This window comes from Musca vetustissima, unplaced genomic scaffold, assembly GCF_032173495.1.
Source record: "Musca vetustissima isolate MV318-11 ecotype Yass unplaced genomic scaffold, APGP_CSIRO_Mvet_v1 utg30175, whole genome shotgun sequence".
In the NCBI taxonomy this organism is placed as follows: Eukaryota; Metazoa; Arthropoda; class Insecta; order Diptera; family Muscidae; genus Musca; species Musca vetustissima.
This window is the reverse complement of record NW_026874578.1, coordinates 1-27,808: the sequence shown is the minus strand read 5'-3', so window position 1 is coordinate 27,808 and position 27,808 is coordinate 1. Positions and strand designations below refer to the sequence as shown.

General features: G+C 35.6%; 1 protein-coding gene across 1 annotated transcript in view; it reads left to right on the top strand.

Moving 5' to 3' along the window:
* LOC133334627 (serine-rich adhesin for platelets) overlaps positions 1–15,960 on the top strand; it is a 91,444-nt gene extending 75,484 nt beyond the window's left edge. Inside the window, exons 2-4 of the mRNA XM_061542944.1 lie at positions 10,914–11,065; positions 15,728–15,806; positions 15,955–15,960. Of these exons, the coding sequence (XP_061398928.1) occupies positions 10,914–11,065; positions 15,728–15,806; positions 15,955–15,960 (237 nt within the window). The remainder of the gene's footprint in view (positions 1–10,913; positions 11,066–15,727; positions 15,807–15,954) is intronic.
* The last annotated feature ends 11,848 nt before the right edge of the window (positions 15,961–27,808 follow it).

Sequence of the window (27,808 nt, the reverse complement as noted above, 5' to 3'; positions counted from 1 at the left end):
ATGTGGAAAAATAATAGATGTGGATTTTTTTGTTGCTTGATTGTTGTTATTAAAATTTATAATTAAAATAATTATTAATATTGTAATAATAAAGAGGAAGAAGGGAAAAATAACACTTTGTGTAAAGACTTAAGGCGCGTTCAGACTATCCCTTCTAAATCGAGTTGTCAAAACGTAGCTGCTTAGACTAGTATTAAAATAAAATGAATTGAATTTGTCAGCTGTTATTTGTTTACGTATACATACATATTTCACTGCTTTCATAATTTCTGTGGTAATTTTTCAGTCAACATTTTTAACATTTTCCGAGGAATTGCTCTCTATTATGGAAGAAATGGTATATTTATCATAAATTCAGCAGCTGACATCTTTCTTAGACGGTTATTTTGAATATTAACTCATTAAGGAGAAATTTTGTTATTATTTTGTGTTGCCCTACAAATTTTCTAGTAAAAATCTCAAGAACTCTTGAAAATTTAGCCGACTTATTGTGCCAGCATCAAGTGACGGCTGAAGGGCTTCTCAAATTTTATACGCGTTTTTCTCTAAACGAATGGCGGGCACGATAACTCAAAAACTAATAACCCAATCTACTTCAAATTTTTACACGTTTCTCTGTGAGTGTGTAGCTATCGTATGAACTAGGATAAAGCCAATCGGTGAAGATCTTCCTTATTTTTTGACCTGGGTTTTGGTAAAAATTCGGCGATTTTCCAAAAATATTTTTTTAAAGGTCCACCATTTTGTTAATTTTAGAGCGAAGTCAATAATCCTAGTTCATACGAGAGCCAGACATGTACTCTTTCTAACACCGTTGGAATTTTCGGATTCCGATGTTCCAGTGAGGAGTTATCATGCCCGCCATCGAAAATAAGGGCTTTTCTTTAATTACAAAAAAACAACAAAACAACAACAAAAATTTTTTGTAAATTATTTTTCTTCCTTTTTAAATCTTCAATTATATATGTGCAAAGTTACAAACCTTAACAAGCATTGGTATTGATTTACCAGCCCATTGAAAATCTTGAAAAATTAATATCGAGAATGGGTGGGGTTCCCTTAAAAAAATTTCTTTACACAATAAAAATTCTTTCAGTATGAGGTACTTTTGACCGATTTTAGGCAATATAGGTATATACAAAATTCCCGTCTTTCTAGTGTTAAGGCGCGTTCAGACTATCCCTTCTAAATCGAGATGTCAAAACGTAGCTGTTTAGACTAGTATTAAAATAAAATGAATTGAATTTGTCAGCTGTTATTTGTTTACGCATACATACACATTTCACTGCTTTAATAATTTCTGTGGTAATTTTTCAGTCAACATTTTTATCATTTTCCGAGGAATTGCTCTCTATTAGAGAAGAAATGGATAAAAACATTTGTTGTTTTAAATTATAGTGATATTTATTATAAATACAGCAGCTGACATCTTTCTTAGACGGTTATATATTTAATATTAACTTGTTCTAAAGCATATTTTATGGAGAACAGATTTTGTTGTACAAAAGCAGGGATTGCATTTGAAATTATAATAATTGTATAAGAAATTATTCTCTAGTAAGTCAGAAAAGCCTAAAAACATTTGTTGTTTTATATTATAGTAATATTTATTATTAATTCCAAAATAATAAATTTTTCGTCAGCTGACATATTTTGTAGACAGTTATTTTGAAGCATACTTTAAGGAGAAATGATTATTTTGTTGTTGCAAAAGCAGGGTTGTATTTGAAATTATCTCAATTTTGCATATGATTTTGATCAAATCGAGATATTGAGTGGAGTCAATTTTGTATGGTAAATAGAGGTACGACCATGTGTTGTGTTGTTTACAGTGTATTGAAAACTCAATTAAAAAAAATAAAAACAGTGAGGGGGACAGTATCGTCGGACGGGGCCAACCATAAGAAACAAATACCATTGAGCTCTCAGTTACTGCGAATCTATATTCCGAGTCTGGGTAATATTTCGCGATATTTGCAGTCTCTTGGCCGGTTCGATGTCAACAGCTGCTCTGCGGCATCAGTTACCCATCATTTTCACGACAGTCATTCAAATTTGTTGATCAAATCCCGGTCTATTTCATATCCGAAATATCATCTGAGCATCATCGATAATTGTAAGCATCATCCTTGACCATAACCTGAACTTTATGCAAAATTTCCTAGCCATCCGCGATACATTTCCGCCCTCTAGTGTGGTAATGGTAATTCTAAACAATATTATATTGCATAGATCCCGCATACGGGCACGTACTTCAATATAATGGGTATCAATTTATAGGTCAACCACTCTTTTTGGATATACTATCAACTTCTCGGGTCTATATCCTTTAGGCCTAAATTATATACGCCATAGTATGCAAATTTCGCCATTTTTCACACAAAAAACTGGGTCAATTTTCCCCGCTAAATATTGACCAAACTTAACTAAAACAGTCATGCTTATTCTTTGTCCAGATCCCCTTCCCCATGTAAAATTTCGTGATTTTCGGGTCAAAATTGCTGCCTCTAGAGCGACCAGAAATACATACAAAAATAAAGTTTTTGGGCCACTTAATAACCTAAATATTAACCGATCATTACAAAAAAAAAAAAAAAAAGTGGTCTTCTTTCGTCCGATTCGGTCCTTCATACAAAAATTCGTGACAATTGTTCCATAACTGTGGTCTGTAGTATGTTTACAAATTTAAATGGACTGACGGACGGACGGATGTCTGGATCGACTCTGTTAGTCGAGATTTGACGATTAAATTAAATTAAAAAACTGGTTTCGGGAATTCAATAGCGGCCGAAGGATGATCTAAGACAAAGGTAATCCTAAAACGGCCATGGTGCCACATAATCGTGAGTTGGAATCATGCTAAGACATTTTTTTCTCAATATCTGACCGTGAACAAAGGCTTCTTATATTTGGATGCTCACAGGTGACGAATAGTGGAATGAGTCCCAAATATATGTTGGTCGTGCAGGAAGCGATCATGTGGCGACTGTTCCAAAGGTGAATTTTAGATAATAAATCACAATTTGCTTGCCAGAACACTTGGAATAAGTTCGCATGAAGAACAGGGGAGTGAACCACGACAATTAGAGCTGACCTACTTCAGCTCCAAACAACGTCTTTTGGACCGGCTATACATTGAATTGAGGGGTCATCAGCTGTCCTGATTTTATACCCAATGAAAAATACGCGTGGTAAACAATTTTTGTAGCCCTAAGATGCTGTAGAAATCCCACATTTTGGAGGTGTCTTAATCGGAGTGTAAAAAGTGCTTCGACAATTGATTTGAGCACCTGAAAAAGTATCTAAAGCAGGCTGCAGAATACTTTGAAGAACAATAAAAACATTTTTGCAGATAAATATTCGCGTGTTCATTATTAGACCAGCACAAACCGGGAAAACAATTTGGATAACAATAAAATCATTTACACCTATATTTAATTTCCAAATATAATTCCAATGTCAACGACATCTTGGACTTTAATTTCAATAGATATTTTTCTTACTTTGAGAAACGATGTAATTATTTCCCATTTGCATTCAAAACAAAAACAACAACTATAAATTTATTGTTTTGTACAATTAACTTCCTCTCTTTCTCTGTTTATTCCATATATACAACTTTCTCTTTAATGGGTTAATTTGTTGTTGCGGTTTCAATTAAATGACCGCAATTGATATACATATATGACCGACCGAGACCAACAGCGTTTGATCATTGTCTCGAATTAGCCAATTATTTTAAATATTGAAATCTAAAATTGATTATTTACACACACACACACAAGCAAACCACAAACATGTGTTACTGGCTAATTTATCAGATATGAGTGTGTGTGTGTCATTTGACCAGTGAAAATCTCAACAACTCTTCAAGATATAGCCGACTTATTGAGTCAGCATCAAGTGACGACAAAAGTGCTTCTCAAACTTTAAACGCATTTTTCTCGAAGCGGTGTTTTTACACTAGAGCGGGCACGATAACTCAAAAACTATTAATCTAATCGGTTTCAAATTTAATATATTTTTGTGGACTTAGATAGCTATCGTATGAACAAGACAAATCCAATAGAGAAGATCTATTGTTCAGCTTAGTGTTTGGTCGAAAATAGGCGTTATTCCAAAAAAAATAATTTTTCTAGGTCCGCCCTTTCGCTAATTTCAATCGAAGTCAAATTCGCTAATTCCAATGCTAACAAATTTCTATTTCTATTGGCCTATATTTTGCGTTGCCATAAAATGGATAGTTGTATAAAGAGAGTGATAGAACCCTTACCCCTGAGTAGTTTGGATAATCCTTTAGCCTCTAGTTTTCTAAAGCTTAATAAATATCATAATTTCTAAATTTTATTAATTTTCACAAATACCATTTTACAATGTACACATTTGGTGCCACAGAAACCCTTTGCCGTTTTAATTTTAATATTTTGTTTTTGTTTTCTTCTTATTTGTTATTGTCTTGTCTCGTTTTATACCCTTCGCCACGCTGTGGTACAGAGTACTATGTCTTTGTACATATGTACAGGCAAAAATAATCGATATAGACCCATGGTTCCTTTTGAGAATATGCATAGAATCATTTTTGAGTCGATTTATGCATGTCCGTCTGTCTGTCCATATTAAATTGTAAACAAAGTACATGAAATTTGGCACAACTCATTTGTTTGGCCCAAGGACGAACCCTATTGAAATTGGTAAAAATCGGTTCAGATTTAGATATAGCTCCCATATATATTTTCGTCCGATTTAAGGTAAATGGTGTACCAAAGTCCCTATATATCTTTCGATTTGTACGAAATTTGGCACAGCGTAATGAATAGGGTCTATAATGATGTGTGTTAAGTTTCGTGAAAATCGGTTCAGATTTAGATATAGCTCTTCGTCCGATTTAAGGTAAATGATATATATCTTTCGATTTGCACGAATTTGGCATAGCGTACTGAATTAAGTCTAGTATGATGTGTGCAAAGTTTCGTGAAAATCGGTTCAGATTTAGATATAGCTCCCATATATATTTTTATCCGATTTAAGGTAATTGGTGCACCAAAGACCCTATATATCTTTCCATTTGCACGAAATTTGGCATAGCGTAGTGAATTAAGTATAGAATGATGTGTGCAAAGTTTCGTGACAACCGGTTTAGATTTAGATATAGCTCCCATATATATTTTCGTCCGATTTTATGTAATTGGTGGACCAAAGTCCCCAAGTGCAAATCGAAAGATATATAGGATTTGCACGAATTTTGGTATAGGTTACTGAATTAAGTCTACAATGATGTTGCTAAACTTCGTGAAAAGATCCATAGCTAGGCCGATTAACACAACGTATTGAAGTAATATAAATTAGTCTCTGGCAAGTTTCCCTGAAATCGGTTCAGATATAGATATATAACAAAAACGTGACGTCTGTTAGGATACATATGTAGAATATACCCAAAATGGTGAAGGGTATCACATAGTCGGCCCAGTTCAACTTTACTACTTTCCCTTCTGGTTTTTTCTTATTTACTTACATGCTCATGTTATGCGTCATTAGAACAATCATATACAATATTAACTATTCGGTTGGGATTGTTGTTCGTATCAACACTTTTTTGATATATTGTATTTATCATTTATATCGAAATAATTTGGAAAATACATATGCGAATTTTGTAACACCAATACAAAGGTCTTTAAGAGTGTATGACATAAAGAAAATATGGAAGATTAAACTAGTCATAATCGAGTGTGTGGAAAGTCGACGGTTGTTAGCAACAGAAACGGTTGCAGTATTTTTAAAGCTTAATAAATATTTTCTAAATTTTATCAATTTTCACAAAAACCATTCTGCACAAATTAAACGCACTGCCGAGTTCCCATCAAACATATTCATAATTATCAGCTTCAAAACAAAAAAATCTCCTCAAATTTGAGAGTTGCAAATATTCGTGCGTACAAAAATTTTTTATAAGCTAAATGAAAAGTCGGCAGAAAAGGAGTAGCTACTCTTAACAATTCATTTGCACATTAGCAACATCGTTAGCAAAAAAAGTTGGCAAAGTGTTGTGTGACAGCAACGAGTATCGTCTCCAGCATACAGCATCATTACGACCATCATCGATGCACACACAACAAGTCGTTGAAGATTCAGCGCTTACAGCTTGTGATGAACTTTAACCTTCTGATGTGGAATACACACATGTACACCATGCATGTATATATTTGAAAGAAAAAAAAAAAGAAATAGCTTTGCTTTAAACAAAAAGACATCATCACTTATTTATGCAATTCGTGATATTTTCTCCTGGAAAATGTGGCGTAAAAGAAGAAGACGACGACGACAGTCATTCCCTGACATCCAACGTCAGGCTATTAATACATTTTGCAATTTCATATCCATCCACTCGGCGCTCAACTAACAACTAATGATGATGACGATAATGACAATGTCGCTGATCACAGTGTGTCGTTAATGCATTCGTGTGTAACATAAGTCTGAGTATATTAGGGTAGTCCCTAATATATACAAACTTATGCTTTTGTAAACCACACAAAAAATAAAAAAAGTAGTATGAATGAGTAATTGATTGGCAGACTTAACGATTCATCAATCTTAAAATTTGAGGTGAAGGTTATTCTTAGTTCGAAGGTGTCAGATAAGGCCAGGGTTTTTGAAATTCGTTCTAGAACGGCATGAAAAGTACTACATTATGCACCATTTGTATTTGGCGAACCGGTAGAGCTAGATTTGTATTGAGGGTCATTGATGGAGTGTACAATAGATGTACCAAAAGGTTTTTTTTTCGAAAATCGAACTATAAGGATCCGAATAGTACTAAAATATACTAAATTGGTTACAAAACTTAAAATGTGGAATGCGAATAAAGGTTGAAAAGTAGGGTCGATATAAAGAGGTAGTTTTGGAAGTGTGTACTCATGTATACGAAAACTACTATATGATATTATATTTGGTACAATTTTAATTTTATGGTACGGATGGACCTATATTCCTGTCGATGGAGAATAGTGTTGGGATATGTACGAAGTTTTGAAATGTTTTACTTTTGTGTACGAAAAGTACTACATCCTACTATAATTGGTACAATTTGGAATTGGGAGAAACTATAGAGCTGGAACACTAAAATTTGGAAATAAGATTACTGTTGGAGTGTAGGATTCGGGTATGTAGGTGGTTTTGGATATTTGTACTTATGTGTACGAAAAGTACAAAATGGTACCATATTCAATACAATTTGGATTTGGGTGAACCGGAACACTGAAATATGAAAATTACTACCGCCTTATAGAATTGAGGTATGTAGGTAGTTTAGGAAATTCGTACATGTTTTTTAAATGGTACTACATTTGTTACAATTTGAATTTGGGGTCAACCGATAGAGCTGGAATCCGGAAATTTGTAGTTAGCATCACTGTTGGGATGTAGGATTGGGGTAGGAAGATTTGGAAATTCGTACAAAATGGTACTAAATTTGGTACAATTTGAATTTGAGTTGAACCGATAGTGCTAGAATCCAAAAATTTGGAGTTAGGATCAATGTAAAATTGGGTTTATTGGTAGTTCTGGAAATTCGTGCAAATGTGCACTAAATCTTATTGAACTTGGTGCAAATTGGATTTGGGTTAATCGATAGAGCTGGAATCCAGAAAATTGGATTAACAATCATTCTTGGGCTGTAGGATTGGAAAATTAGTACTAATATGTACTAAATTGTAAAAACTTTTGATTTGTGTAACTGATAGAGCTAAAATGTTGACATTTAAAGTTAGGATCACTATTGTGGTGTAGAATTAGGCTATGTAGGAAGTTTTTAAAATTCGTACGAATGTTCTAAATTTGGTAAAATTAAGATTACAGCACGAATTACGAACTTTCTGGAAATAACTACTACAAGAGTACGAAAGGTAACAAATGACACGGCCAGAATTGGTGTGTAGTGTTGAGATATGGAGGTAGTTTTAGAAATGCGTGCTAAACGAGAACGAAGGAACTAAATGGTACTCAAATTTTAATTATGATGGATATTAGTGTGTAGGTTGATTAGTTCTTCTTACATTTGCAGTTATCTCTGAGAAAAGTACAGACACTCTGGTTGGAAAAGTGGGCTAGGAACTTCAGAATGCTAGAAATTAGGTGTGGGGATTTGCAAAATATTTTCCACAAAAAATCACACACACCAACAACATTGGGAAAAATGGAAGAACTTACACTACAGTCGGATTTTTAATTTGATATATATTTTTTTTTTTCAATATATTCCAATATTTGCTTTTGTTGCTCCCCAGTGTAATCTCCTATTCAACTTCGATGAAACATCATTTCATGATTCTATACACAGTTCCCTCGCACAAAAATATATCAGAAATTACAGATAACAGAAACAACAACAGCAATTGCAAAGAATAAGAAAAAGAAAGTGTTTGAAAGTGTATTTTGTCACCCGCAATGATTTGACGAAGATGCTGGGAGGAAGGAGTGAAGTATTACTTTGTTTTGTTAATGCGAAAATTGTTATAAAACTTAAAATTGCTTAGTATGTGATCTGACAATGGCAACGCTTTTGGGTGATGTGTTTTTCTTCTCCCTCTTCTCCTTCGTCGTGTTTTTCTTTACAAGGAGTGTAAATTTCATTTGAGAAAGTTGCATTGAAGTGTTGTTGTTGTTGTTTTTTCTTCTTTCCCAAAACAAGAATTCCCCTTTTGCAGTTATTTGTTTTTTTTATTTTTGGTATACGTTAAAGTTTTTTCCAATAGCCCAAAAGTGTTTAGGGAAAATTTATTCAATTTATGTTGACATATTAAGCGGGTCAAACAGTCCGTCGTCAGGCATTCAATTTTCACCTTCCTTTTGGTGTTGTTTAAATCAATCAAAGATACTAAAAAAACAAAAAAGTGAAAATATGAACTTTGATGTTTAGTCACCAATTTTGGTGAAAATCAAACTTATTGACACTTAGAGCTGAAAGGGTCGAAAATACTGGAAAGCCTTAAGAGATTTGGGTATTTTTTAGTGTACGGATGGTGATGATATGCCCAATTTTGGCATACAATTAAATATATATAAAAAGTTAAATTTGGATTGTATCAGAAATAAAACGTATACAAGGCGGAAACTTTATATGGACACTATACAGAAACATAGACATATGCGATTGTAATGACAAGTTTCATCTGGTTGCTGGGATAGAGTTGCTCACAGAAAATTTATATTGAAATATTGAATGTAGTTTTATGTTTTCCAATTGAGAGTGCTTCGCTTAAATTAGAAACTTAAATTAGAAACTGGTTACTCTGTATTGCGTTGCGAAATCAAGTGCGATGCGAAAGCTAAATGCGTTAAGAGTACAATTTGGTACTCTGTAACGTTCAAGCAAACGCATTCGCAAACTAAATTGAAAATAGGGCAACACTGTCGCCACAAAGTAAACAATAACGAAGAATGACAAAAGGAAACGTCAAAAAATTGTAAATGAAAACATATTTTTGTGTGGTACGAGTGTTTTTTTAAACAAAAATGATGAACGAATTAAAAAAAAGAATTTTAAAAAGAATGCGTTGTTTCGCATTTGAACTCTGCAACTGTCCCTTTGCCAAATCACTGTGTTGCCCCATAAAATCTACTGAAGTTAGGAACTGACGTTGCTGAGCCTGTAACTGTGACTTTTTTGCCTTTTACTTAAAATAATTTACAATTTATATTTAATAAAACCTTTAATGGACCTTACTTATATGTTTCGCTTCCTTTGCGTTTGCTATTTTGTTAACGCAAGATATTTGCGCTTAACGAACGAGTTTGGCATGCGTTTTCGTATTACAGAGTGCGGTGATGCTACATTTGCGTAAAGTAGATGCGAAAGGAGATACGAAAACGAATTAGAGAGTACCAATTACGCGATGCGTTACAATTTTTCTCACGCATCGCAATACAGAGTAGCCCCCCTGACATACAAATACCATATACTAAAATTACTGCGATTGAAGTCTGCAACATCTGGCTCTGCTCCGGCACGGCTGATGGTACAACAAATAACTGGAAATGTGGTGGCATTCTGGACGATGATCTTTAGAGAAGATGGAGTAATTTGGTGGTTGAGGTGATCCGGATTAGGCTTCGATACCCTATGCCTTTTTAACTTCACAATCAATCACTCACACGGCCTCGACGGCTTTTCACGGTTAAAACACTTTTCTATAAAAGCCCACGACGGGTCTTTAATTTGACTCTGCTAAAATCACTTTTAAATAAAGGCTCACGACGGCTATGTATTTCGGTTCGGTTCGGTTAAAATCACTTTTAAATATGGGCCTACTACGGTTCCTTTTTAAAAAAAGGAACGAGAAAGATCGATCCGCTAAGTGCACTAGATTGCCCCACTCTAGCCTTATTTTTCCGCCGATAATTTCACTACGTAGCCTCGGGAATATCCAGATATGCTGGGCGATCCGCACTGTTTTACCGAGAGTCCGGCTTGTCTCTTCCTTTTATACCCTCGACTAAAAAAATTCAAGGTGCTTTTCTGATTTATGGGCGATTTATGGTGGACTGTATACAACTCTAAAGCCCATTCATGAACAACTAATCCCAGAGAAATATTAACTATGTTCAAGTAATACCACTCCGTCTTGTTCCATCTGTAACTCATATACTTTTTATAAAATCTGCAAATTCGATTCCAATTAATCCCACCAAAATAACCAAAAATCAAATAAAATTAATAAAAAAAGATTTTCCAATGAAAAGTGATTTCACATTTCAATAAAAAAAATTCAATTCAATTAACACAACACCAGTTCGGAATAACTTTTTAACTGTCATTACACATACATATATTTACATACACACATATTGTTTTCCTTTCAATTTTTTAATTCGCATTTTTTCGTTTTTGTTTTTTTTTCTCACTTTCATTACAGAAACCATTGAACGGTGCAAAACCCACCAAATATCATTACTATCCACACAATCAACATATCTACCTGTTGCCCGAATGTGCCATACAACAGGTGTGCAATGCTGTCTATGTCCGATTGAATTACACTCAACCGCTGTGTGCCTGTCCATCAAGGTAAGTTTATTTTTTGAGGGGGTGGGGTGGTAATGATTTTTTATTGCAGCAGAGTTTTCAATACAAAAAAAATAAATTTTCACAAATTTCTTAGATTGTAAATAAGTTTCTTACAGAAGGTTTTCTACACACGAGAATCCTTGAATGCACTATGAAACTAATTTACATTTTTAACGTCGAAAAATCAGGCTAAAAATTTCTAATACCGCAGTCTCATATTACCTCATCTTACAAATTGTTGGGTTAGCTGCCTCCACGAAATTAAGCATGTTGTGAAATTTACCCCCAACAAAAAATGTAAGACTTGTGTCCATTTTTTAAAACCCGGAAGTAAAAAGGTCGATTAAATCGGCCGGGCCGAATGAAAACATTCCCTCCACATTCAAAATAATAACTTTAATATGTTCTATTTCCATCAGGTGTTTCGGATCAAAACGATATACATTATTATTAATTTAGATGGCTCGAGACAGAACATTTGTTCCATAAGCCGACCTTAAAAAAGATTGGCAGGGGCGTCGCTTTTGTGCACAGTTTTTTCTATTTGAAAAACCATGTTCGAAATATTGTCTTCGATTTGAACTTTCCACCGAATTCGCGGCCTTCTCCTTCTGCGTGAACCATGATTTGGTTCTCTTTTATGTACCTTATGCATCCTAATCCATTCACACAACATGGCCTAGGCACCGTAATCGCTGCAGCACGATCCGTCTATGTCGATGTACGTGTATAGATGGTATAACTCGTGGTTCATTCGACGCCGATATTCACCGTCGACTCAGATCGGCCTCCTAGGTCGTTCGGAAAAAAATTCTATCAAACACTCCGAGAGCCGCCTCATCAGCTTGCGCAAGTACCCATGCTTCAGATCCATACAAAAACATGAGTAGTATCTGCGTCGTGAAGAGTGTGAGTTTGGTCCGGTGAGAGGGGGCCTTGTTCCTAAATTGCGTACTCAGACCATAGAAGCATCTGTTGGCCAACACTAAGATCACTGACTAAGCTCAAAGGTCCGAGTCTACTATACGTCTTGCGCGTTGATACCATCAGTTAGCTTGGTCTTCACGCTATTTACTGTCAGTCCCACTTTGGCAGATTCTGTAACCCCTGGCAACCCATTATGTAGAGTTGTACTTTCTAGTTTATTAAGAACATCGCTCTCCTTAGTTCAATTCTCATGAATGAACTATTTGTTCTTTTAGTTCAGTAATTCAATAGTTCGTCGACACAGACACATTCGTGAACGACGATGGTGAATCATACACTGAACGATTCTTTAACTGAACTAGTTCACTTGCTTTTTGAACTGAATCGTCCATCTTAACTAGTTCGTTCGCGAACATACATCTCGGCTGTAGATTTCAAGTTCCGCAGTTGGACGGAGTCTACTGGACGTCTTACGCGATGATACCACCAGCTTGGTCTTCTTGACATTTACTGCCAGTCCCAATTTGGCAGACTCCTTTTCAATTTGTTCCATGGTAGCTGTTACCTTTCGCAATGTTCAATCGATTATGTCGATGTCATCGCCGAGTAACATGTGTTGTTTGGTGTACAGAGTGTCATTTCTGTTCACCTTTGCATCTCGTATGACCTTTTCCAGCGCAATGTTAAAATTATTATACGATAAAGTGTCACCTTGTTGGGACCCTCGTTCGGTATTGAAGAGCTCCTTTTCGACTTTAATTGCTGACCTTGTGTCAGTTGAAGTTATCCTGCATGCGATGTGAAGGAGACTAATTCCGCTATAGGTGGCACAGATCCGTTTTTTTGTGCACGGGACACAGAATGTTGAGGTTCCAATCATTGGGCATGTATTCCCTCAGCCAAATTGTACTAATCAGTTGGGTCTTGAATAGATCGGCTGGTAGACCATCGGCAACTGTGGTTTATAATCTTGGCTAGGTGGTCTATACCGTCATCTTCACCGGTACTATATGATATCTGAAGCAGGGTGTGCAAAAATTCACTCGAGAAGGATTAAAAATGCGATCTTTTCTTATGTGCTCATTTTGCGATTGCATTTATCGCGATAAACTCTTTACCAAGCATTCGCAAGATCAATGTTCGCACACACATTACAAACGAATGCTAGCACACAACTGCGATCGTTCATTGCATTGGTGAATGAAATCATTTCCGGCATTCGTTCGCGAATGAAAACGAACATTCATCGCCGGTGTGTTTACTTTTTTATAATCTTTGTGCTTTTTGTTGCTTTTGAATGAACGCTCATCCCCAACGAATGCTCGCGAAAGATCGTGTCGATGGCGCATGCCACGAAGTTTTATCGTTCGTGAATTTTTCGTACAATGAGAGATTGCAAATACTTGTTCATTCATTCTAATTTTATCATTGGCGATAAAGTGAAAACAATCGAATTCTCGCTATGAGCATTCGTGAGTAAGAGCCTATTTAATCGTTCGCCCCAACTTGACCAGAAGCTTTGCAAAATGTTCCTCCTAATTAGTCCAATTTCAATCACCTCTGTCCGATCAACATGGAATTGTGTCCATTAAAGGTCTTACTGTGGGTCTCTCATGTAGATAAGGTCTTCGCGCTGTATTTCCATCGCAGAATTGTATAGAATATTCCATTGCCATATGTGGTGGGTTTGGGTTAAATTCTGGTATGTAATCTAGACCACAGAGTGATAAGCAATATATGTTCCACACTTTTTTGTTTTCAAATTATTGGATATAACGTAAATCTCATCATCCTTCTATATTTGCTATAACCCCCAAACTCCTCCCTCTATATTGCTGCAATTTAAAAGATAAAACCGCAAAAAGTTATTTCGTTAAGCCACTACCCATGCTCGAATATTACAGTGAATTTATCTTTGTAAAGTATTTTCTATCCACATTCATTTAGTCGTTCACTCAATCATGTAAAATCCTTAACGCTTTTGTAAAATGTGTTGAGAGGATTTGGAAAAAAGAAGAAGAATGGGAAACCGCAACGACTATTTTCCAGTAAATTGATGTATGGCATACTAGGAATGTCAATATCTAAAATTATGGTATAGTGTTTGATAATACAAACAGAATATAACGATTCCACAAGAAAAGCAAAAGCAACATACGAAGTTAGATGAAGCATTTATGAATTTACAGAATGCGTTGTTGAAATTTCATTAAATCCTTTTAATTAGAATGTATATTTTGGAATAGCATTTAATAAACCTCCATAAAAAATATTCTGTCTTATATAAAATACAATTCCGAATGACATACCTATGAGTTTACATTGTCGGTTATATCGGTTTGCTTGGTTGGCTTTCCAAATAAACACTTACTCATTCACATTTTGTCATACTCATATGTATTTAATGATGGAAATATGTCTATTTAATTACAGTTCATAATTTCATTAACAAATAAAAAGAAAGATAATCACAGGTCTGTTAAATTTACAGACAGCTTGAAAATTATTTCGAAACATTTTCAAATGGCTTTAGTTTTGTGGTTGTAATTGAGACAGAGATCTGTTGGCCAAAATTTAAATGGTGTAGAACAAATGTAATTAAATTAGTAATTTGAATTATGAAGAATGTGTGAAAGAAATAAAAATAATGCATTCTGTCAACCGATGTCATTTCCCCTGTTGCAATTAATAGTTTCGTTAAAATAATGAAGAGTTTCATCGACATGATAAATAGTTTCATTAATATAATGAAATGTTGCATATATACTATGAAAACATACATTATATTAAAGATTATTTATTGAATGATATAGATTTAATAGATAAAATAAAATATATATGTGAATAATAAAATTCCTAGAAATACAATAGAAATATTTACTGAAAATATATCATTGTTAACATGATCATTATATATAATAATAATTATAATAACATAACTGTATTATTGTCTTTCCCAGTCCAAAATACTTTCAGCATGAAATGAATATTAAATTTGCTGAATTTTCTTTTGTGACTATGTAGAACTCTAAAAAAGACGCACTATCAATTAACGATGCAATACATTAAAAAATATTTCATCATCAATTGAATTATTTCTCTGCATTAATGGATTTCGTTGTATTAATGAACTTATTTCATTGAATTAATGAACAAAATGTATTAAAATTACACAATTTTCGCCAAAGCAATGAATTTCTGCTAATAAAAAAACTTCGTATTTTAAATTGAGGCGCTTCACTACATTAATAAAATTATTTCATCATCAATTGAATTATTTTACTGCATTAATGAACATATTTCGATGTATTAATGAACTTATTTCATTGCATTAATGAACTTTTTTCATTGCATTAATGAACAAATTATAAAAATATATTTAAATGACACACTTTTCTTCGAAGTAATGAAGCTCAGCTTTGTTTCAAAATCGATGACAAAATTCATTAGTTTAACGTAATATTTATTGTTCATAAAATTAATGAAACAGTTACATAAAATCAATAAATAATTTCATTGCATTAATGAAATATGTTCACTATATAAATGTACAAATTTATTAAATTCTTTTAAGTGATACACTTTTAGTTTAAGCAATTAAGCTCTACTTTGTTTCAAAATCAATGACGACTTTCATTGATTTGAAGTAAAATGTCATTAACTTAATGAATATTATTCTTTCAATGTACTTAATTCTATTTTTTTTTTTTTTTTTTTTTTTTGGTCTATTTGCAGATACCGCGACCCCTGTTCAGCCAGTTTGAATGAAGACGATCAGCATACAACAAAATTAGTGGGAGATGGCAAGAAAAAGGTATGTGTAATTTTCAATTTATAATTAAAAATAACTGAGTATGTATGTTCAAGTTTAGTGAATGTTGAGGACGTGCGGAAAAATTGCGATATGTTAACGAATCCGGTTATACTGTAAATATTGTAATATTTCTCTCTATATACACAAGGTTTAAAATATAGGAAAATATGTCTTTAGCATATATGATAAAAAAAAGTACCAGACAGCCGCAGCTCGTCTGTACTATAAATTATTGAGCCAATTCCTAGACGATCGTTCTTAATGAGCGGTTGTAAGGCACGGATTTTATTGTCATATATCACTAGCAGAGAGGTTGCTGATGAGATTGACATATCGACATGATAATAAAGAAGCTACAATAAATAAAACTATGTATACAGTTATCATTCCTACCATTTCTTCCATTGAAAAGTTGGAAATATTTAGTATAAAAGTACTCAGTACGGTTTGACGTATATCATGTGTTGTGTTGTTTACAGTGACTTCATGAAATTAAATCTTCGCATGACAATGTCTGTCTTCGAAGACGACACAATGCAATGAATTGTGTTATGTTGCCTATTTCCTCAGTTTCGGTTGAGCAATGTAGGGTAATAAATTTCGAGTGGTTTACTACAATTTGGTTGCCTGATGTCTTTGGAAATATTCCAAAAACTAACACCATTACAGTGCGAGATCTCACGTATCGGAACAAGCCAGCCAGATTGTGCTGTTAAGCGTACTAAAGACATGTTCTGCAGCTGCATCAATCTGAGTGGAAAATGTGGTTTTATAATTGGTTTGGGCTAGGGATACGGAGTCCAGCACAAAAGACGATTTTTAGACTTTTCGATTTTTGCCTTTGGCTAAAAAATTGACATTTCAAACTTTCGTTTTTTATCAAACCTGCTTAAAATCGATTTTCGACATTTACCGACTGATGCAAAATCGATTAAAAATTTGATTTTTTTCATATGATTTATTGTCAGCAGATAAAGTTCTGGAATGTGAAATTTTTGGGCAATAATAAACTAAGTTTGTATTAAGAAGTCGATCTTGAAAGGTCGACAATGCGATTTCCTCAAAGATCAAAGGACGACTTCGACTTTTTGACTTTTAAATAGAAAAAGTCGATTAGTCGAATGTCGATTAACTTATGACAACTCTGCTATGTCCACGAGATACGCATTCAAACTATGTCATAAATGTTTATCCCAGACGCCATGATATGTGGGCAGAACAGTAGAGGATAATCAATACTGGAGATATCATCCTTACTTGGGGAACTCCATGTTTTACTCTACGGGTCATTGACTTCTTATTTCTGAATTCCATGTACGACACATATCCAACGTTTCAAACTTGGACTGTGAAGTTCCTTCGACGGCCTTGAACATTTTGACGAAATTTTTTATCACACGAGCTATTCTGGAGTATAAAACTCTTGTCCAACCGTTCTGCCTCCGGAACCCGAGTAGATAATCAGCAAGTGGATAGCATTTTCGAATGTTTAAAAGTAGCAATGCCTCAAAAGCATTAGCACTTGGCTATAAAAGTGAACTCGGCCTATAATATACGTCTTTGCTTGATTCCTTGTCTGATTCAGTAGTGAGACCATCCTGCCCATTTTCCAGTCATCGGAAATTTTAACTTATCCCTATTTTGTACGCAAGAATACTTTGAAACCCATCAAACTATTTTTTATGATAAATATAGTTTTTTTATAATATATATATATATATAGTAGCCCTTGTAAAATGTGTTAAAATCTGTGATACATTTTTAAAAATCTATGCTAAAGTAATGTTTTAATACTACTGTGCAGAAAATGCACAACATGTAACAAATTTGAAAACTAATAGCCAAAAAAAGAAAAAAAAAACATTTCAAACATACATTCTCATACATAACTACCCGCCTGTTATGATGTGCATAGATTATTGTATCAGAATATACGATGAAGTAATCCCCATAGGTAGTCCACGATTATTGGTCTATGGACGGTAGCATCTCCACCATTGAATGAGCACTGCAAATTGCAATACATTCTTGGCCTTATGACCGATGAATCCAGCAATAAGTCGAAAGAAAATGTATTACAAAAATCCTGGGTGCTTCGAAGTGTATTATGTGAAATGGCAATGTACGAACGAATGGTTGTTGCACAACAACAGCAGCAACAACAACAACACTAACAAAGATGAAGTAGAATAAGTCAATTATCAAATGAACACTTATTTAGTACGTACGGTTCTCGATACGGACTGAAGAAGAATCCATTGGTGAAGTCAGTAGTGCTTTTATTTTTACCTTTTCATCCATTAAATTGCTATTTGTTGGCCGGGCATTAACTGAAGCAACAACAACAAAAATACAACCAAGATGAACAACTGCATTGGGCTTGGTTAATATGGTCCACAAAAAGTATTGCATAAATGATGATGATGATGTTGATGCTGAGACGATGGAAATTATTGTGGTTTGTAGTGATTTTCAATGAAGAGAATTGCTGTACGCCAGCTTGCAACTTATAGTCATCATATAATTGTCGAGCAACAACAACTACCACATTGCTCAAATGATTGACGAAGGACAGCAGGAAAACATATAAATGTGTTAGAGAAGTATTAGAGGGAAAGGTTGGGAAAAGGAATATTATGGAAGGTGTACATACAGATAAACATAAATGAGCACTGTTCGATCTTTGTAGACGTATATAATTGAGCACTACCAAGAAGTGATGATATAATTACTTCCAAGTCATTAGTTCCTGTTGGAGTTTAATTGAGTTTTTCCCCCAAAAAGGATTTCGTCCTACCGGAAACTTAAGGAGTCAAATTCTATGGTAAAAAATCAGACGATGCTATTCTAAAGAAACTCCATAAATTATTGGTTTAAGATTAGAGATGATGTAGAGTTGTTTGAAATGCGTCCATAGTGAAGATGGGATTAGACGAGTGAGTTTGGTTGGACAACTGAAGAGGTGTGGCGTGTCATGTGGACTTTTAACACAAACCTCACAGAGACCCTCCAGGTTCAAAAATTCTGGGCGGAAATACCTGGGCAAGTTGTGTTCACAGTGAAGACCGGATCAGGTGAGTGTGTTTGACTGAACAATTTGAATTAGGTGGTTGTTGTTCTTGTAGCAGCTTTTGCGTATTTCTCTGCTTATAATCCAGGTACAACAAATTTGCGACCTGTACAGATTGTGAATATGGGGTTAGGTAAGTAGTTTTGACTGGCCAATTGAAGAGGTGTAACGTGTCATGTGGACTATTACACAAACATGACAGTGACCCTCTCCTTTTTTAAAAAAAAGTCTGCGAGAAAATATGTGTGCAGGTTGGGTCCATATTGAAGACTAAATTAGATGTGTAGGTTTGGTTGGGCAGTTGAAGAGGTGTAGCTTGTCATCAATGGTCCATTACCAAATGCCGAACAGATATAATTACCCATCAATTAACCCCTAATAGGCGGTTACACCACTCACATCTCAATTGTTCCAAAACCACTCTGGTTTGCTCACAGGAGTTCTCCCAGGGTTGTATTCACCCCGTATTCTCGAATTGTTTCCTCAACTTCATCAGTGTGAATACTATTCGATCCTATTTGATAGGCCTATTCATATAGAGATCATGCAGATCCTTCCAAACATATCTGATCAGTGGATGCTCATCCATATGGTGGTGGTTCGGATGGCTGCTTTTCTAATCTTGTTATGTTGAGGCGTAGAAAGAATCTCCGTCTTCGTATGTAAATGATATATTGGAGTCATGACACCTTATTGCAGTCCTCAGGGCGGCATTATGACAGTATTCAATATTTTCCATTTTGCAGTACCGCTGAATCGGTCTGGCTTTTGGCTTTAACATTTTTAACAAGGTACCTTAATCAGCTCTCTAAATACCGTCCGATATTGACATGAGAATGTGGTCCTTAGAATCATGCAGTAATTAGTGATCAGAATTATGGACATATCAACCCATACATTTAAAATTAGCCACATCTCCTATGTCCATGCGGTAAACAGTGTGGCTGTAGACTTCGTGGTTGATATTTTTATATTCTTCTTGTGGAAAAACTGTGATATGTCCATGACATGATCTGTGGGCGGGGAATACTAGATTGGTGGTGGATAACCAATGCCGGAGATATCAACCTTACTTGGGGAACTCCATGTTTTACATTTACTATGGCCATTGACTTCATATTTCTGAATTCTATGTACGACACATCTAACGTTACAAAATTGGGTAGTGGGGTACAAAAAATTTAGTAGTGGACCATCCTGTCCATTTTCCAGTCATCGGGAAATATAACATCGAGGATGAGCTGCCTCCATAATTGTTCTATTGTACGGGCTTTTCTAGCGAACAAAATTGTTGTCGATCCGTTCGACTACCGGAACCCATGTCGATAATCAGCAAGTTGATAGCATTCCCGAATGCTTAGGAGTAGTAATGCCTCAACAGCCTAGCAATTAGCTACAATAATGAAATCGACCTCTAAGATTCACCTTTCCTTCATACCTTGTCTGATTCAGTAGTGGGAACATCTCGCCAATTTTCCAGTCATCGGGAAATATTAGGGTGGCTGACAAACAAATTCAGGAATTTTGTTAGGTAATCCAGCTATTTTAATATATCCACAGAGATTCCATCAGGCCATACTCCTTGGGTGATTTCAATGGCACATGCAAGATCTTTTAAGACAAATTGTAATGGCTCTTCTTCCACCTGAAGAGATCAAATACGACGCTTCATTTATTTGTTCGTTCTGTCACTCTGAGGGTGCTATATGAAGTGACGGTTAAAATTACTAGCGCATCTCTTCGGACCTGTCAACGTTGTTAAAAGATACAGAAACCGGATCGTCAGTCTTTTCTGGCTTCAAGAGTGATGTTGCAACGTTTTTTAGATGGAGTGTGTAAAAAACTTCCCAGTTACATGGATGATCATTGCATGTCATGTTTTTTATTTCATATAAGTCGCAGATTGGTCTACTATAATAAGTCCTAGGTGATGACGCTGCCATCTATCGATGAATAGAAATAATGACTAATTGAATTTTGCACAGTGGTTGGAACCCCTGCTTATTTAGTGTTACCCATTTTCCTCTGATACCTCCTGCCATCTGTCGTTGCCTAGAAACAATGTCTCTTTGAGTTATGTCTATCCTAGGTGTCCTTTCTGGTTGGAACCCCTGCTTATTAAGTGTTACCCATTTTCCTCTGATACCTCCTGCCATCTGTCGTTGCCTAGAAACAATGTCTCTTTGAGTTATGTCTGTCCTAGGTGATGAGGTTGAAGTGCTGTATGAATTGACGGTTAAACTAACTAGAGCACCCCTTCGGATTTGTAAACGTTGTTAAAAGAGACTAAAAACGGATCATTCTTCCATTCTGTTATGTCAGCCGGTTAACGCAATGCGCAGCGTAAACATCGCCCGCATTGTGGTCGATGCATTGATAGCCTGACGGCTACCGGTTATCGATTACTCCTTTTTTCTGCAAGGTGACATTTTCGATTGCGAATAGCCTAATCATTTGCAAAAGGGAATGAAAAAGAACGCCATTTGCATTCTGTCTTTTGTTTGAAATTCATCGAGGCGGCAATTGAGCAAGGAACAAATAATAAAAAGTGAATTGTGCAAATTATAAATTTCTAAAATAAAAGTGTGTGCTCCAACAACAATCACCATTGGTAACGGCGTCCGGGATTTTCTTTTAAAAGTATTTCACTGGGCACGTAGGCTTCGACCTAAACCAGCTCCTATTGCCCAACGCTACCATTGCCAATATCAATTTTGTTCCCCGGCACCACCACTCCAAATCAATTTAAAGTCACCACCACTCCAAATCAATTTAACGTGACCACCACTCCAACTCATTGCAAGTGACCACCACCACAGCCCACTGAAATTTACCACCACCATAACCCATTGATATTGACCACAACCCACTGAAAATTATCACCACCGAAAAACCATTAACAGTGGACATCACCATTAACCAGCATCAACCATAGACAACCTTCCAACAAACTCCAGCTTCCAGTTGCTGATTTCCTTTTTTTTGTAAGGCCTGGGTGCGCTTCCCCCATCACCACAGTAAGCATTTGGTGAACAAAATTGTATCATAATTAGTTATTCGCATTTTTCTGCCACAGGCAGGAAAATACGAATACTATTATTTCTAACATATCCATCGACGGACAGCCGATGTGAAAAACATATATTGTACATAAGTACATATGTATATATATAGTACAAATATAACGGCATAGGACCGTTACTTTAAAATCACATGTGTCTTCGTTTCATTTTTTTTTGTTGTTTCTAAAATTCGAGTACAGTACAGTACAGCTATAAGCAACGATAGTTGTCTAAGTGAGTTGATGATTGAAATTTATTAGATAGTTTTAACTTTTTATATTATTTATTAAATCTGGTTAAATTAAATTTATTAAATAATAATAATTTCAAAATCAAATCATTTATATAATTAATTATTTTAAACTCGCTGGACGAGTGAAATTCTTTGAAGACTAATACATTAATTATTTGAATTGTAATTTATCATTAAAATAATTATTTAAATTTAAATTTATTTGATATTTCAATTATCTAATAATTAATAATTAATTACATTAACCTAATTGCCATTCATATTTCTTAATATTATATTTTCTGGAGTCTCATTATAATCGTATGTAAATGTTGATCCCTATTAAATACCAATAGCTTTCCAGTCATACCCGGTCTAGAAGGTGACCGAATATCTTACCTCTTGAGCTCAATAGGGTCGAGATTTATTTTACAAATTCTTATTTTCTTACATATTTCTTTTTGTTGAATTTATATGGGGATAAACATAAAGCCTCATAAATATTTTGTTCCTATATATAAGTATATATATTAATAGATATATATTTATATTCCTATGTAATGTTTATAAAAATCCCAATGCAAATAAAAGGGAATAATGAATTTCTGTAATGATGAAGTGAAATAGTCATGTATTAGTGATTTATTCAAAAGGTGAAATAAGGTAGGTTCAGCCAAATAAAAATGTTTTTAGGGGGTTTCCGGTAAAATAAGAAACCCGCAGGGGATTTTGAAGAAATCCGTGGGAGGGCTCAAGGTACCCATCCACCATCTGGGGTACCCACAACAACAACATCAAGCATCTGTATCGTTTTCGTGACTTCTTAATGATATTTTTTTTTTTTGATATACTATTGTGCATGGTCTGGTGAGGACGATGAGCTAAGCCGAGGTAAAAATAAACACAATTAATGGCATACCAACAACAGCTGAGTATGACACATAGCCATAATAAACTCTCGCCGATTCCTGTTACAAAATGGCGCCCAACGTAGAAGCAAATTTTGATTTTTAGTGTCATCGGTTTGATTTTTGAGTCCTGAGGTATTATTAAATTATAATGCTCAGTTGCTTCAGAAACAAATCCATGCATGCAATTGTTATAAGATCTCCATCTTCTTATAAACTATTTTGTTCGTCTTGAACAGTTGTGTATATAACAAGGTTCAATCTTGCGACAAAATATAGTCAAGTTTCTTGTTTTTCTATTTTTAAACAATGCTAGTACATAGTCATTAGTTGCAGATTTTTATGTCAAGCTACTAATTTGCGGTATTAGATATGTTTATTTGGTATATTGATACAAACAGAATTTTATTGGTAAAATTTTTAAGATGATCTTTACAGATGTTTGATGGTTACAAAGTTGTTGTTTCTTTTATTTGGCTGAAACCTAACCTATATTCATATTTCACCTTATCATTACATATATATTATACTTTTTTTTGAACAATATTTTTATGATTTCTTTTTGCGGAATTTCAGTGAACATTTTGGAAGATTTTATATCTGGTTCATATCGTTTTGTTTTTGGATATTTTTTGTATGGTATTTTATGTTAATTATTGTTGATGGTTAACAGATTTCTAAATTTTACAGATTCTAATTTAGATTACGGCAAAGACAATTATTCTACATTTACATTATAAATTATATTTGGCATTCAGCTTGATTTTCATGTTTTTTTTTATATTGATTTATTTTTCTGGTTTTTTTTTTTTTAATTGTATTTCTGGTATTGCAATTTTGTTTTTGAATTTTATTGATTATGCCACTTCCACCTAAAACGCAAGGCAGGACAACTAGGCCAACAGTAGGGCAACCGGAGAGATGGAATTAAATACGGAGTCATCTACCAGTCATGCCGCAGGCATACTTCCAGTTACTCAGCCTGATGTAGATGGTGAGGAAACTGTGATACAGTCAACCCCTGTCACGGGAGACGAAAATTCTATCAGTCAGCCTTCCTATAGTCCATTGACAATCCGCGGCAATAGTGTGAATGAACCGCAAGGTCGATTAAGTAGTCCAGGAATAGTTGAGGTAGTTGAGTCAGCTTTAGGTGCGACCAGGGAGTCGATGATTGAGGTTATGCGCAGCGAAATGCAGCAGGCAGTTGCACAGGCGGTTAAGACAGCGTTATCTCAGACATCTTTATCTCAGGAAAAGTCGAATTCTCCTTCTAGAAACATAGATTGGCCACACGAATTTCCAACTTTCAACAGGAATTCCAATCAGAATCGCCGAGAAGATGATCAAGGTAGATTTAACCACAATTATATGCCATCATATGAGAATCGAGATTATTTCAGTAAACCCAAGTATCCGTACATTAGTAAATGGGGAATCCGTTTTGATGCCACGTCTAAAACTCCGCAAGTGGAGGATTTTATTTTTAGAGTGGAGAAACTCCAGAGAAGTTATGGTTGTTCGGATCAAGATCTTTTAGATGGTTTTCATCATTTGTTGGAAGGACGTGCAAATCAGTGGTACTGGGCACAAATCAGATTGCATCCGAATATGAACCTGGCGAATTTAAAACTTTCTATTATACGTGAATTTCAGAAATATCAGTCCAATTTAGACGTGTTGAGGCAGATCATGGATCGTAAGCAAGGTCGGGAGGAATCTGCAAGCCAATATATTGATGCCATAACTAGTTTGAGGTCTCAGTTGAGCAATCCGTTGAAAGATTACGAGGTCATTGATATTATTAAAGCTGGTCTGAAACCCAGATTAGCTCATTTAATCTTTAGTGCAGGTGCTTATTCAGTTGAGGGATTACGTAGCGAGTGCAGGAAAGCCGAAGAATTTCTGGATAGGGAATCTTTTCAGCGATCTAGAAGCAACTTTTCTCCTCGAGTAGTAAACGAACTTTTTGATTCCGAAGTAGATGATTTGGTTGAAGAAGTTGACGAATTGAGGTTGCGACATAAGCCAATTGGTGTTTCAAAGAACGATACTGGACATTGTTGGAACTGTGGTAAAAACGGTCACGGGTTCAAGCAATGCACCAGTTCTCAACGTTCATTATTTTGTTTTCGCTGTGGTGCACCTGGTGTTACTGCTCCTCAGTGTAGTCAATGCAAGCAAGGCAGTCGTTCGAAAATTGAATCCAAATCTGAGTCTGTTTCTACTCAAACAGTAGATTGACTATCTGTAAATGATAAGTCTACTTATACCGATCCTTTTGTTGTTGACCCGAATTTTGTTATAACCAAGCCATCTGAACACTCTGCAAAAACAAAACCTGACATAACTCAGCCTTTTCATATTCGAATGGCAAACTATTTGAAAGTTCGTGAGCGTATTTTCAACTCCGAAGTTTCCGTAAAACCCATTTTTATTTCCAAACGTATTTTGAAAGCTCGAGAGCGGTATCGTATCCGTCGTTTAAAACGAATTTCTATTTCATCGGCAAAATTTTCTGAATCGGGATTTAACGATCCTCGTCCATTTCGAGAAGTTCTAGTTAATGGAGAGCCTGTTTTGGCATTATTTGATAGTGGAGCAACAGTGACCTGCTTAGGCAAAAATTGTATTTCTTTAATTGAAAAATTGAATCTTAAGATTATTCCTGTTTTCAAGTGTAGTGTAGGTACTGCTAATGGACAGCGTGTTACTTGTGTCGGAAAAGTTAGGGTAGACCTCACCTTCGATGATATGACGAAGGCCATGGAAGTGTATGTTATCCCGGGTCTCGAAAACTCTATGTATTGCGGTGTCGATTTCTGGAAAGCATTTAATATTGCTCCGAAGCTTATAAGCAGTTTAGAGATCAGTCCAAAAGTTGATGATTCCGATTTACATGTTCTTAATGATGATCAGATAGCTCTGCTCGAGAAGAGTAAAGAAAGTTTTCGTGATTTTGACAAATATGGTTTGGGGAAAACTCATTTAGAGGAACACGTCATCGATACTGGTGATGCCGTTCCAGTTAAACAACGTCACTATCCCGTTTCTCCAGCAGTGGAATCGTTAATTTATCAGGAACTTGATCGCATGCTTAGTTTGGGAGTTATCGAGCCGAGTAATTCACCATGGAATTCACCAGTTACTCTTGTGCGTCGTGGGGAGAAGAATAGGTTATGTCTGGATGCACGCAAGTTGAATGAGGTCACCATCAAGGATGCATATCCATTACCTTTTATTGATGCATTGCTAGGTCGTTTGCAAGACACATATTTCATTTCAAGCATAGATTTGAAAGATGCCTTCTGGCAGGTACCTCTGGCAGCTGACAGCCGTCCGAAGACTGCGTTCACAGTACCGGGGAGACCACATTATCAATTCACTGTCATGCCGTTCGGGTTGTGTAATGCAGCTCAGCGGTTATGTCGGTTGATGGATAAAGTGATCTCACCGGAACTGCGGAACAAGGTTTTCGTATACCTTGACGATCTTTTAGTGGTTTCGCCAGATTTTGAGACTCATGTCGATCTGTTGCGCAAGGTAGGAGAGATGTTGTCCAGAGCAAACCTGACCATCAATTTGAAGAAATCGAAATTTTGTCGTCGAGAGTTGCGGTATCTAGGATACATTGTCGGTGAGGGGAAACTCAAGCCAGATCCTTCAAAAATAAACAGCATTACAGACATTCCGATTCCTAAGAACACACGCGATGTTCGCAGATTTTTAGGAATGGCCTCTTGGTTCAGGCGTTTCATTCGAAACTATGCCGAAATTACAGCTCCTCTCACAAGCACGTTGAAGAAAGGTAAATCTTTTTGTTTTCATGATCAGGCCATCGATGCTTTTAACAAGTTGAAAGTAGCTTTGACTACAAGTCCTGTACTGAACCATCCTGTTTTTGATAAAAGATTTTATGTCCAATGTGACGCCTCTAATTTGGGTCTTGGTGCAGTCTTGTTCCAACTGGACGCTGAAGGTCTGGAACGTCCCATCGCATTTCATTCCGCTCAGTTGTCCAAGGCAGAACGGAATTACAGTGTAACAGAGCGCGAGTGCTTAGCTGTCATCAGTGCTATCAAGAAGTTCCGTCCTTTTATTGAACTTATGCCTTTCACTGTAATTACCGATCACAGCGCTTTGAAATGGTTGATGGGACAGAAGGATCTCAGCGGTCGATTGGCAAGATGGAGTCTAAAGCTCCAAGCTTTTAATTTTGATATCCAGCACCGCAAAGGATCACAAAATGTAGTCGCGGACACATTATCCCGTTTGCACATGGACGAAATCAACATGTTTATCGATGAAAAACCTTTAATTGATTTGGAATCTCCCGAATTTAAAAGTGATGAATATTCACAGATAGTTAGCATGGTGCTCGAGAATCAAGATAGTTTACCCGATTTTAAAGTTTGCGATTCGTTTGTTTATAAAAAGACACTTCCGTCTGATGGCACTTCAGTCCACGAAAATTTCATTTGGAAACTCTGGGTTCCAAGTAGCTTAACCGAATCACTCATTGAGAACACACACAAATCTTCTAGTCACTGTGGTATAGGTCGAACGATCGCGGCACTTCGACAGTATTTTTATTGGCCTAAAATGGCAAAGCAAGTTCGGGACTTTATCAATGGTTGTATCGTCTGCAAGGAGACAAAAGCTACAAATAAAATTTTAAGAGCCAAGATGGGAAATGAAACCGTCACACATAGACCATGGCAAAAGATTTT